We start from the raw sequence: 12,500 nt of genomic DNA, 5'->3' as shown, positions 1-12,500 counted from the left end.
CTCACTCCCTTTCATTTGTTCTATTAAATTCTGGTAAGGATTATGAATTGCATAAACCTTCCAAAAAGGGCCTGCTTGTATCTGTGTGTGTGTGTGCGTGTGTGTGTGTACACACGGGGGTGGTTTGGGCATGCAGGAGGTTGGGTGACTTTTAAAAGTTGTTAGGAGCTTAGAACTGCTGATCCTCTTGGTGTGTAATAACTTGAAGAGAAACATGTTGGGACGTGTTATGCAGAACCACGTTAGCCAAATATCTAGAATATATTCTTAATTAAAAAGTAGAATTCAGCAAAATAATTTCCCCCTACAAATCTATGTCTACAGACAGTATACTTTACAATTTTACTTTTGACCGATCTCTATCACTTGACTCTTACGTGCACATATAGAAAGCTTCTCACAGAGTATTGCTCAAAACAAACTAGCAAAAGCTTCTTGGTGCAGGGAATTGTATGCACATAGTCAAATCAGAGCTGTATTATAATTCCAGCTCCATTACTTACCAGCTGGGAGACTGGGTGAGTTACCGCACTTCTGTAAATTCTAATTTCTTCATCTGTTTCGTTTTACTATTGGCCGGGCTATTGTGAAAATGGAAATAGAGGGTGTTTGGCCAGTTTTCTTTAAAATCTGTCTAGTAATGGTGTCTTTACATATAGACCTTTTTCTGACAGTTCGATAGATGATAAGGAGTGAAATCGGAGCTATTGGGAACTGTTAGCTTACACCAGTGGTTCTCAACCTAGGGTGTTTTTTCCAAAGCACCTGGGGAAATTTGGCTATATCTGCAGACATTTTTTGTCGTAACTTTAGAAGCCATCATGCTACTAAAATTCCAATAGAACACAGGAAACCGTCCATCCCAACAAAGAATTATCTGCCCTACATGTCAATACTACCAAGGTTGAGAAACCTATACAGTGGAATTGGTTTCCATTTCTTGGATACTTTTCTCTTTACTCCTAACAAGGCTGAAAGTGTTAACTACATAGAATTGCAGAATTCCAGATGATTATTTGGTGTCAGGGTTTGCACGATAAAATATAGCTAGTCATAGCTAATCTTAGTTCTGTAAGGATCCTTAAAGTAGCCTTCCACCCCCAGCTTCTCAACAGAAATTTTAGAGCAGTTTCCCCAAAGCATCTTTATCCTTTGGCTCTGATTTTCTATCCTCTCATATTCTTTGAAAGTGGCACTAAATTAATAAATACTTGATAGTACAGCCATCCACAGGTGACCATTTTAATGACCGCAGTAAGTGGTCATTGCTCTGTTGCTTGAATATCTCCAGGGATGGATTTTCAAATCCCTCAGTCGGCAGCATATTTATTTCATCACTAGATGATGGAAAGGGTGTGATTGTGGGTGTGTAAAATGCAAAAATTATCTACCATTTTAGCCTGATGGTTATCCTATAGTATATACCATGTTTCCCCCAAAATAAGACCTAGCTGGACCATCAGCTCTAATGTGTCTTTTGGAGCAAAAATTAATATAAGACCCAGTCTTATTTTACTATAAGACCCAGTCTTACAAATTGTTGCTACAAAAGACGTATTAGAGCTGATGGTCCAGCTAGGTCTTATTTTTGGGGAAACGGTAAAATCGGGTGAATTCAGATTTTTTAGTCATAAATGTGACCCTCAAAGTGGGATTATCATAGGTTATGAAATTTGGTTACCTGAAGATTCTAGGAAGAAGGGGAAGGACATCACTTATTAAATGCCTGCTTTGTACCCAGGACTTGTTTTATCTGATATAATCTTTACCAAAAAATCCAGGAAAGTAAAGATGATCACAGTTTAGGCTTTACAGATAAGCTGAAATTTTGTGGGGTTAAGTAGTTTGCCGAGAAACGTGGCTGCATTTCTATATGTGGTATATTTAACTGCAGAGGAATGTAGCTGGTGGGGGACAACACAAAAATGAATTTGCCTAGCATTTTGGGAAAGTGATACAAGGTCTCTACTGGAGGAAGGAAGGAGGAGGCTAGGGGATGAAATGGAAAGGGATTTTGAATTGAGAATGGAAAAGGTTATTACTCATTGAATTAACTCTTCAGATGGTTGGCTATAATTCTTGGTGGGTGGGAGCTCTGAACTGTTTTAACATTGTATCTCCTTTTTGTTTGAGATAAAAATGAACTTTTTCTTAATATCTGTCTCCATTTTTTATCTTTATTATAACATACCAGTCAGGAAATCATAAAATAAGGCAAACATTCTAATAACCACCACCCAGATGGCTGTCTTCATTTTATTTTTTTAAATTGGTATGCAAGCCTATATTTCAGCTTACAACATTATAATTCAATATTTGTATATACTGTGGAGTGTTTACACTGTAGGTTTACACTGTAGGTACTATCCATCATTATACAACTCCTTCCCCTCTGGTCTGTTCTCTGCATGAGTCTGTGTTTTGTTCTTTTTTTTTCTTAGATTCCACACATGAGTGAAATCATATGGTAATTGTCTGTCTTCGTCAGACTTATTTGACTTAGCATGATACCCTCAAGTTCTCTCCATATTGTTGCAAATGGCAAGACTTCCATTGTTATGGCTGTGTAGTATTCCATTGTATATATGTACCACGTCTTTATCTGTTGGTGGACACCTAGGTTGCTTCCATATCTTGGCTATTACCAGTATTGCTGCAGTGAACATAGGGTTGCATGTGTGTCTTTTCAATTTAGTGTCTTTGTATTCTTCGAATAAATACCCAGAAGTGGAATAGCTGGGTTATATGATAGTTCTACTCCTAATTTTTTGAGGAATCTCCATAGTGTTTTACATAGTGGCTGGACCAGTTTTGGTTTTTTGTGTGTGTGTGGGTTTTTTTTTAATTGTTCCTGGGAAGGTGAACAGGATTTTATTGGGGAACAGTGTTGTACTTCCAGGACTTTTTTCCAAGTCAAGTTGTTGTCCTTTCAATCGTAGTTGTGGAGGGTGCAGCTCAGCTCCAGGTCCAGTTCCCGTTGTTAGTTGCAGGGGGCGCAGCCCACCATTCTTTTCAGGAGTCAAACCGGTAACCTTGTTGTTGAGAGCCCGTGCTCCAACCAACTGAGCCATCCAGGAGCTTAGCGGCAGTTCAGCTCAAGGTGCTGTGTTCAATCTTAGTTGTGGGGGGCACAGCCCCCCATCCTTGCAGGAGTCTAGGAGTAGAACCAGCAACCTTGTGGTTGAGAGCCCACTGGCCCATGTGGGAATTGAACTGGCAGCCTTCAGCGTTAGGAGCACGGAGCTCCAACCGCCTGAGCACCTGGGCCGGCCCTGGACCAGTTTATATTCCCTTCTCTCCATATCCTCCAGCATTTGTTAATTTGTTGTCTTTTTGATAATAGCCAGTCTGACAGGTGTGAGGTAGTATTTCATTGTGGTATTGATTTTCATTTCCCTGATAATTAGTGACGTTGAACATCTTTTCATGTGCCTGTTGGTCAATGTTTTCATTTTAAACTCAAGAAAACATAGAGTCCCATAGTATTATCTGTTATATACATTATACTACATTACAAAATTAATGCAAATTTATATATAATACAAAGTGACAAGCATTGAAACATAAAGAAATCAAACACTTCGATGACCATTAGCTTCCTAAGGTTATTATTTTGAAAAAGATACATTCTTATTTTAGAGAGACTGCAAATTTCATAAAGCTTTATAGAAATCTCTTCTGGGTTTCACCCTGAAACCCAATTTGAGCCATGCATTTCTTGAAAGCCATGTTTCCTGGTTTGCCCAAACAATATACTCACTTGATCAAGAGCTACATTGACCAGTGGTGGCTCTGAGTGCTTGAACTGTTTCTCACAAATTTACTCTCGAAAGATAAGCATTTGCTGCCATCAAAGATGGCTATATGGTGGGGCTCTAAACACCTAGGTGGGAAGTTATGAGTAAAAATGGCATCACAAAAATAGTATCATGAGTAATCTGAGCTGTCTTTCCAACATTAAACTTAAAAAAGTCATTTAATGCCTTATGGTCTTGACTGACTTAATTATATTTTTAAGTCAGTGTGGTCATTTCCTTGTGTGTGCTGTTCAGATACATAGGATGAAGGATTCTATTTGTTGTATACTTCATAGTTTGAAACTAAACAAAAGTCTCAGTAATCATTCGAGACTATTCAATAAACAGAAATTTTATTATTGCTAGTACCTCAAGACAGGATTTATTTAGTCATTTTACCCAAAAGAACAGCTAGAGATTTCAGGAAGTGTGGGTAAAGTCCAGATTGATGGGAATAAGCTATTCTGAAATTTCAACGAATTGTCCGTCTAGATCAGGGGTATCCAAACTGTGGCCCACAGTCCATTTTTAATTAGCCCGCAGCAAATTCCAAAAATATATTTAGTTTACTTAAATAAACCAGGTAAAGTAATACGTACTTCACCTTGAGTGAGTGGCCCAGCTGTTTGTGTATTTTACCGCATTTGGCCCTTGGTAAAAAACATTGAAAAAAGTTTGGACACCCCTGCTCTAGATGCATTTTACTTGGCTTCTTATCTCTGTGTGTTTAATTTAGGGTTAGAAGCAACCGCATTTTACTTTCCCAAAATGTTTCCTTGACTTAATCTCCCAGGTTTAAATTTTGAGAAGAATAGTTCAGTCTCCCGGTATGGAGCCTCTCAAGTTGAAGATATGGGGAATATAATTTTAGCAATGATTTCAGAGCCTTATAGTAAGTATTACTATTGTAACAATGCAGACACAGAATTGGAAACCACCCTCTTTCCCTCACCTATACTTTTGAATTCCTTCCATAGCTTTGTCTCCCTAATAGCTAAAATGATGACTTGTATGATCTCATTTTCAGATCACAGGTTTTCAGATCCAGAGAGAGTAAATTACAAATTTGAAAGTGGAACTTGGTAAGTACTTGAGTACTATTCCATTTGAGCCTTTAATTTTTGTCTTTGTTTATATGGTGATGTTTAACCCCTTCCCCCTTAATATTAGTAACTTTACTAAACCTTTTGACTATCCATTTTTTAATATTAGGTCATTTATAAAAGAAGGTTGCATCTTAAAGTATGCTTGGATGTTGGGATTAACATTTAATGAAATATTTGCATCCTTAGTTACTGTTATCTTTGGAAATCATATGTTTGGGTCTATGATTCTTATTTTAGCCTCTGAGCTATCCATCCTCTCACTGGAAAACTTCCAAAGGAAAAACAGGCTTTCAAAGTTCACAAAATCTTTTTTTTTGGGGGGTGAGAGGGGAACAGGACTTTATTGGGGAACAGTGTGTACTTCCAGGACTTTTTTCCAAGTCAAGTTGTTGTCCTTTCAATCTTAGCCGTGGAGAGTGCCGTTCAGCTTCAAGTTGTTGTCCTTTCAGTCTTAGTTGTGGAGGGCGCAGCTCAGCTCCAGGTCCAGTTGCCGTTGCTAGTTGCAGGGGGCGCAGCCCACCATCCCTTGCGGGAGTGGAACCGGCAACCTTGTGGTTGAGAGCCCACTGGCCCATGTGGGAATCGAACCGGCAGCCTTTGGAGTTAGGAGCATGGAGCTCTACCCGCCTGAGCCACCGGCCGGCCCTCACAAAATCTTTACTGAGATAATTTTGAGTTAGCTCTATCAGCTTCTACTTTAAAGCAAAGGAAATAATTGGGGAGAAGTATGAAATGGTGGTATCTCTGTTTGTGATCACAAGTAGACCTTTTTAAGTTTGAAATCACTGTGGTGAATTGCGTGAGATTGCCTGGTGCCTGATATGAACAGAAGCTTCTGACATCTTTGCCCACAGAGAGACTTTGAGGCCTGTTTAGTTGTGGAGAAAATGACTCATTAGGAAAATGTCCTAGGAGTACTGAAAATGTGGCTATGGAAGGAATAGAACATCAAAAGGTGTCAAGATATAGGTGATTTGCAAATGACTCATTAAGGTGTGGGCACTCCGAAGCATTTCTATAAACACTCTCTGATGGCTCCCCAGTTTGATAGAGGAGATATTTTAATGGCAGACTTGTGACTGCGTGCACACATTTCTGACATGGATTAATTGCCACCTTTATGTAGATCTTAAATTTTGCTGTCAAACTGGGTTTAAAGCCCACTGGTGTGCTGGTCAGTTCTGAGAATGAATTTAAACCTATCCTTCCTGGTTCTAGGAACTAACAAGCATCAGGGTATTTGGAGAAGTCTGCTTCCTGTGAGTTGATCCTGGATCCTTCTGAGTTTATGGCAAGCAAGCAGCAACTCAGATGATAGATGGTTTGCTGGGTGAGCTAGCTGTATTGAATCTGCATAGCCAGTTGTCTTTCTATGGTGAACCACCTAAAGAAAACTTTGGACTGTGCCTACATAATTTTTGAGGTTGCAAAGTAAATCAGGCAATATTAAAGTCTGTCTGAACTCCACATAAATAATACCTCATGTGTAAATAGGCAAATTGTCTTATAGGTCAGCCTCACTAGCATTAGTCATGCAACCTGAAGTTTTGCTTGATCCACAGCAGCAAGATGGAACTTATTGATGACAACACGGTAGTCAGGGCACGAGGTTTACCATGGCAGTCTTCGGATCAAGATATTGCAAGATTCTTCAAAGGACTCAATATTGCCAAGTTGGTTTTGTATAAACTCTGTTTTACTTAAGAACCCCAAAGGGATAATGGGTTTTCTATAATTTTTTTCTAGCTATATTTTCTTCCCTACTGCTATTTGTTTTGTTCTTTCAAAGGGGAGGTGCAGCACTTTGTCTGAATGCACAAGGTCGAAGGAATGGAGAAGCTCTGGTTAGGTTTGTAAGTGAGGAGCACAGAGATCTAGCACTACAGAGGCACAAACATCACATGGGGACCCGGTACATTGAGGTATGCCCTCATAACCTTGAGACCCTTAACTTCTTGAATATGAACATTAGAAGACTCAGAAACTATTTAATTTCCCTTTCTTTTCTTAGGTTTACAAAGCAACAGGTGAAGATTTTCTTAAAATTGCTGGTGGTGAGTTGAGTGCCTTTTATAAAATGTTGCTATAATAAGAATCTAAATTTTACTAATATACCAAGGGTAGATAAATAGGTCATGAATATTGTTTATTTCCCAATGAAACATAGGAATTGACTTTTTTTTAAATAGAAGGAAGAAATGTCCAAATAGTATCAGTAAGTGTAATGTATAACACTTGCCCTAAGGCTTAACTACAGTTGGTTAAGGCTTAACCAACTGTAGTTAAGGAGCCATTAAAAATAGTACAATATAAGGTGAAAAGGTCATATAAAGTCATGTATAAAGGGAGAGTATAGTTCTTGAAAGAAATTAAATTGTCTGTAAACTACTTTCAAACAGCCGTACCAGAATACCTGGAATTTTTGCGTATCTGCTTCTAGAGTTTCTCTAAACTTCTTAATTCATCAGTGGCCATGGTAGCTTTCTGGCTTCTAGTATTTTAGGATATGTAATGTTTGCTACTGCGTATGGTCAGAAAGAAGTAGGAACAGATAGATAGTTTTTATCCAATTCTTGAGTGATTCATAACTTTAAAACTTAAAAATAACTGATGCATAAAAAATGTTAACTATCGTTTGTCCAACGTATTTTTTCTCTACATAAAACTATTTTGTAAGCTACTGCTTTGTTCATGTTGCTTTATAACTTCTTTTCTCCTTTTAGTACATTATGAATATCTTCCTATTTAGTCAATTTTCTTAAGTGTTAATTACAGTAATATATGTACTATCAATTTGTATTAAACATCCCTGTTGGGCAGTTAGAGTTTATTTCTAACTCTTCACTATATGTTGCGATGGATATTTTTGTATCTTTCTATGTGCCACCCATTAGGATAAATGTCTCACAGTAGAATAGCTGAATAAAAGAGTGTGGGTGGATCTTTTAAGAGGCTTTGACACCTATTGCCAAAATATACGAAGGTGACTTTGACTTAAATACAGAGAACATTTGTATCCCTGAATTATATAGCCCTGGTAAAAATCTTTGCATTTGTAGAACTTACAGTTATAGCATCCTGTTTATACTATTAGGTTGGTGCAAAAGTAATCGCGGTTTAAAAGGTTAATAGTTGCAAAAACCAAAATTACTTTTGCACCAACCTAATATTTGCTAGTATAATCCTGTTCTGGTGCTTACTTCTTGAGATAAATCAAGGCTTACAAATTTAGAGCTTCACGTTTAATAGTGTTTCCAGAGTTTGCAAAGTAATGTTTGATACTGGTTGGGGATAAAGTATATTTGAAGTTGCTGTGGTCCTGAGGTTCCATGGTTCCATAACACTGTAAATTGCAGATGGCAGAGTTAATTAATGTTCAAGTTAATGCCTGGGATTTCATGGTATGTGGACAATATGATTAAGGGAAAATGTTATTAGTCTATGACCTTGAACAATGTACATTTGAGTATTTGCTACATGGCAGTACTATACAAAATGCTTTGCATTAAGCAAAATGTTGATAAATGTTAAAACTAGCTGCCAAGTATATTCATTATAACTATTTTCTTTACTTGAGTGTGTTTGACTCTTTCTTAATAAGAAATAATCAGGAAAATCACCAAAGTGCTTTATACATAATAATTATTCTCAATTTATGAGGTAGGTAATTTTACCCTTATTTTACAGATGAGGAAACTAAGTTACAGAGGTTAAACTCTATAAAAGTCATATCCTAGTAAGTGGTAAAGCCAGGATTGGACCCAAGTATTCTAGCTCTAGGACCTGTGCCCTTAACCACCATGGTGATTAATTGCCTCTCCATAGAAGAACATGGTGGTTGGTCTATGATTTAATTATCTGACTACCTTCTTAATTAAGACATGTTTTATGAAAATGGTAGGGGAAAATTTTCAAATCTATGGGAAGAGAATTCTGATTCCTGGGATGTTACGAATTCATTTGGGAGTGTGGGTCTTAATTACAATTCAAGACATTGCCAAAAATATTATCATTTTAAATTTGGTAAAGTTGATGTCTTAACCATTTCTCCCTGTGCTTGGTATTTGTGTTCCCTAGGTACATCCAATGAGGTAGCCCAGTTTCTCTCCAAGGAAAATCAAGTCATTATCCGAATGCGGGGGCTCCCATTCACAGCCACAGCTGATGAAGTGGTGGCCTTCTTTGGACAGCATTGCCCCATCACTGGGGGGAAGGAAGGCATCCTCTTTGTTACCTACCCAGACGGTCGGCCAACAGGGGATGCTTTTGTCCTCTTTGCTTGTGAGGAGTATGCACAGAATGCATTGAGGAAGCATAAGGATTTGTTGGGTAAAAGATACATTGAACTCTTCAGGAGCACAGCAGCTGAAGTTCAGCAGGTAGGTTTTTAAGAGCATGTTGGTGGTTTTGCATTATTTCTATTCTTTATTTCTAAAAACAATCCTACATTATTGATTTTTAAAATAAAATTTGGAAACTACAGAAAGTGTAAGTGCATGAAAAAAGTCTTATTCTATAAGCAAACGATAGTCACTGTTATCTTGTATATACACAGAAAAAATACCATGTGTTTTTATATAACTGGAGTACTGCTGTAGACATACTTTTGAATTTTTTCAAAACTACCTGGCTTGAAAGCGTACTCATGTCCCCAGAATTTTAATCTTTAAGTTAATATTATGTCTCATGGAACTACATGATTTATTTAGAAATTCTGTTGTACATTTGGGTTGGTTTTTTTCTAATTTCTAGATAAATGTGCTTATAACACTCTCAACTTCTGATTGATTTCTTTAGAACTGAATATAGGGTGTGTGCTTTTAAGGTTTTTAATTTTAATATCTTGCCATATTTATTTCCCAATAGGCTTGAGTAATTCCAAACTGCTGGTCACAGTGTAAAATGCCCTTTTGTCTTACAACTTTCAGAATTGACTTGTTTTTGAGACACAAATGGGGTAATCAGTTCCTGAAAACATTCTAAGATCTAGGCATGAAACTACCTGTAGGGTCTCAAGCCTTTTGGCATTTCTTCTTATCACCTGAACATTTCTCTTCAAGGGTTAGTATTTTCTTGGTAACTAAGATCATGTAGACTGCTTCACATGACTCTTTCAACTTATTTTACTTGGGCCCCATAGTAGAACATAGTCATTTTAATGATTGGGCTTTTTTGCAAGCATTTAGGACACTGATTGTATTATTATTCTGTGATTTTGTGTAGCTTCTGCAAAGCCCATTGTATATTGTGATTTAAAATAATTGTCCAAAGTTAAATAGAACCTTTCACCTGTTGGAAACCAAATTGATTTTTATACCTAGAATAATGTGAAATTGTAAGTTTTGTATTCTAATGTACTGGTGCTCTAAAGCCCTACACTATGAACATACTTATAATTTAAACAATTCTGTAAACAGTTGTTGAAAATGAATATCATAAGTTTTGAATCTCTAAACATGCTTAGGGCTTCAAACATGCTTAGGGCTTCAAACATTACATACACCCTTCCCAAACTAGAGGGGAAAAATGTAATTTTTTATTGTAGATTTTTAAATTGGAAGAACAGTTTCATGGAAACCATGGCCTAGAATGGACTCGGCTACCTTTTATATTGATTGGTTTGGATATAGAGTATGCTCCCTCTATCTGACTCTACCATAAGGTGGTTTTGAGTGTGGATGAGCTTAAGTGTTGAAGTGGTCATAGGTTCTGCACTGTCTTCATTACTTATAATCATTCCATTCAATAACTATTTGCTCACCCTCTGTTTGGGAGATCCTGTAGGTACTAGACCATTTCCTGTCAAATTTGTCTATAACCACATTTATTTTCTATTTGTGTTCTTCCCTAAATGTTTGTGCAGTGTCTGGATTGTTTGTATAATTTTGAACAGTCTTGCTGTCTCTTTGTCATAAAATTTCTTTGGCTGTATTTATTCTTTGATTTTTGATAGCAAACTGGACAGGGAAATTAGGGTAGATTTTTGGGAGTTCATCAGTTCTATCTACATTTTCAGTTTATCGGATGGACAATAAAGGCTGCAGTGGTGAATTATTCCAAAAACTCGGGGTTGCCACACATGGCGTTTGCACAAGGATCTCCTAGTATTGTCAATTAGTAGGCTTGTTCTAAACTAAAACAGACGTAGGCAAGAACTTTGTAATATGAGTTTTACCTGGAAGCAGTTTTTTCTTCATAATGTACTTGGCGTCATTCATTCTCAAGATAGTTAAAGTCCATGTATTTAAAAATACAGTCAAGATCCTATGTTTTGCTAGTGTCTAAAGTTCACATGGAAACTAAGTGATTATTTTTATGGTCACTAAATGATTTTTTTCATTTTTACATTTTTCAGCTATTCTATCTTTTGTTTTATACATTATTATAAATGTGGCATTATATTTTACTATAACCCAAAGTTATGTTTTACCCGTGTTTCCATTACTGGGTTATTTATTCTCTTTATATTTCTTGAGTTTGGAGGTGGAATGTGAAAACAATATTAAGGGGAACATTGTACTTAGTGAAATGAAACCTAATAAATTACTACAGTAGTTCACAAATACCAATTCCAGATTTTTATGAAAGTGGCAGACTTTAAGAATATTTGTCCCAAGGCAGATAGTGATGCATTTGTCCAGTAGATAAGTCCTTAATCTAAGCGCATTGTGTTATGTGTGGTATATGCCTCATCATGCCCATGACAAAGTGGGTTTCCTGCTTTTCTGGCTGAAAAACATGAATCTTTCTCCAGAGTGTTTCTCAAACTTTAATATGCTTATGAGTCACCTGGGGATCTTGTTAAAATGTAAATTTATAATTACTAGGTCTGGCCCCCAGCTGAGACTATGCAGTTTTATCAGGCTCCTCAGTGATGCCAGTGCTTGTCTGCAGATAGCATTGGAGTAGGTAGGCTCTAAATCACTTCTGTTTTGCTTTGAATACAGGTGCTGAATCGATTCTCCTCAGCCCCTCTCATTCCACTTCCAACCCCTCCCATTATTCCAGTACTACCTCAGCAATTTGTGCCCCCTACAAATGTTAGAGACTGTATACGCCTTCGAGGTCTTCCCTATGCAGCCACAATTGAGGACATCCTAGACTTTTTGGGGGAGTTTTCCACAGACATTCGAACTCATGGGGTCCACATGGTATTGAATCACCAGGTAAGAAAATTTGCTTATTATTGGAAAACTGATTTGCTTATTATTATCAAAGGCTCTTCCAATAAAAAAGTACAAATGTTCATCAGTTGTATAGTAAGCCTTCAAGGAAAGATTTAACTATAAATGCAAGAGGTCTTTAAGATGAACTCCAGAAAGAATGCTATCATGGGTGTGGTAATTCAAATTAGGCTCTGATTCTGTCATCATAAGTATCCGTCAAATTAATAGTATCGTAGTACATTATCAATCTAACATAACATTATACTATTACAACTACTGAACTCTGCTGTTGTAGTGTGAGAGCAATTATAAACAATATATAAACCAATGAGCTTGTCTGTGTTCAAGAGTACTTTTTGTATCCATAGACTATTTAGAAACAGCTTATTTTATATATATGTTAGACATCAAATTACGTTTAGTAGAGTGCA

The 12,500-nt window shown here is 37.0% G+C and overlaps 1 protein-coding gene across 11 annotated transcripts in view; it reads left to right on the top strand.

Annotated features, from left to right (window-relative positions):
- ESRP1 (epithelial splicing regulatory protein 1) overlaps positions 1 to 12,500 on the top strand; it is a 63,511-nt gene that overhangs the window by 14,274 nt on the left and 36,737 nt on the right. For all 11 annotated transcript variants that reach the window (XR_012490666.2, XR_012490667.2, XR_012490665.2 and 8 more), the window contains 7 exons: positions 4,591 to 4,689; positions 4,825 to 4,879; positions 6,466 to 6,576; positions 6,693 to 6,825; positions 6,915 to 6,957; positions 8,981 to 9,282; positions 11,851 to 12,069. Coding sequence is in view for 8 of the 11 variants with exons in the window: in XM_074316407.2 (XP_074172508.1) it covers positions 4,591 to 4,689; positions 4,825 to 4,879; positions 6,466 to 6,576; positions 6,693 to 6,825; positions 6,915 to 6,957; positions 8,981 to 9,282; positions 11,851 to 12,069 (962 nt within the window). In the remaining 3 variants the exon portion in view is untranslated. The remainder of the gene's footprint in view (positions 1 to 4,590; positions 4,690 to 4,824; positions 4,880 to 6,465; positions 6,577 to 6,692; positions 6,826 to 6,914; positions 6,958 to 8,980; positions 9,283 to 11,850; positions 12,070 to 12,500) is intronic.

The sequence above is a fragment of the Rhinolophus sinicus genome, chromosome 6 (assembly GCF_057876585.1).
Source record: "Rhinolophus sinicus isolate RSI-liver-muscle chromosome 6, RSI-T2T, whole genome shotgun sequence".
NCBI lineage: Eukaryota > Metazoa > Chordata > Mammalia > Chiroptera > Rhinolophidae > Rhinolophus > Rhinolophus sinicus.
This window is presented reverse-complemented; position numbering and strand designations above follow the sequence as displayed.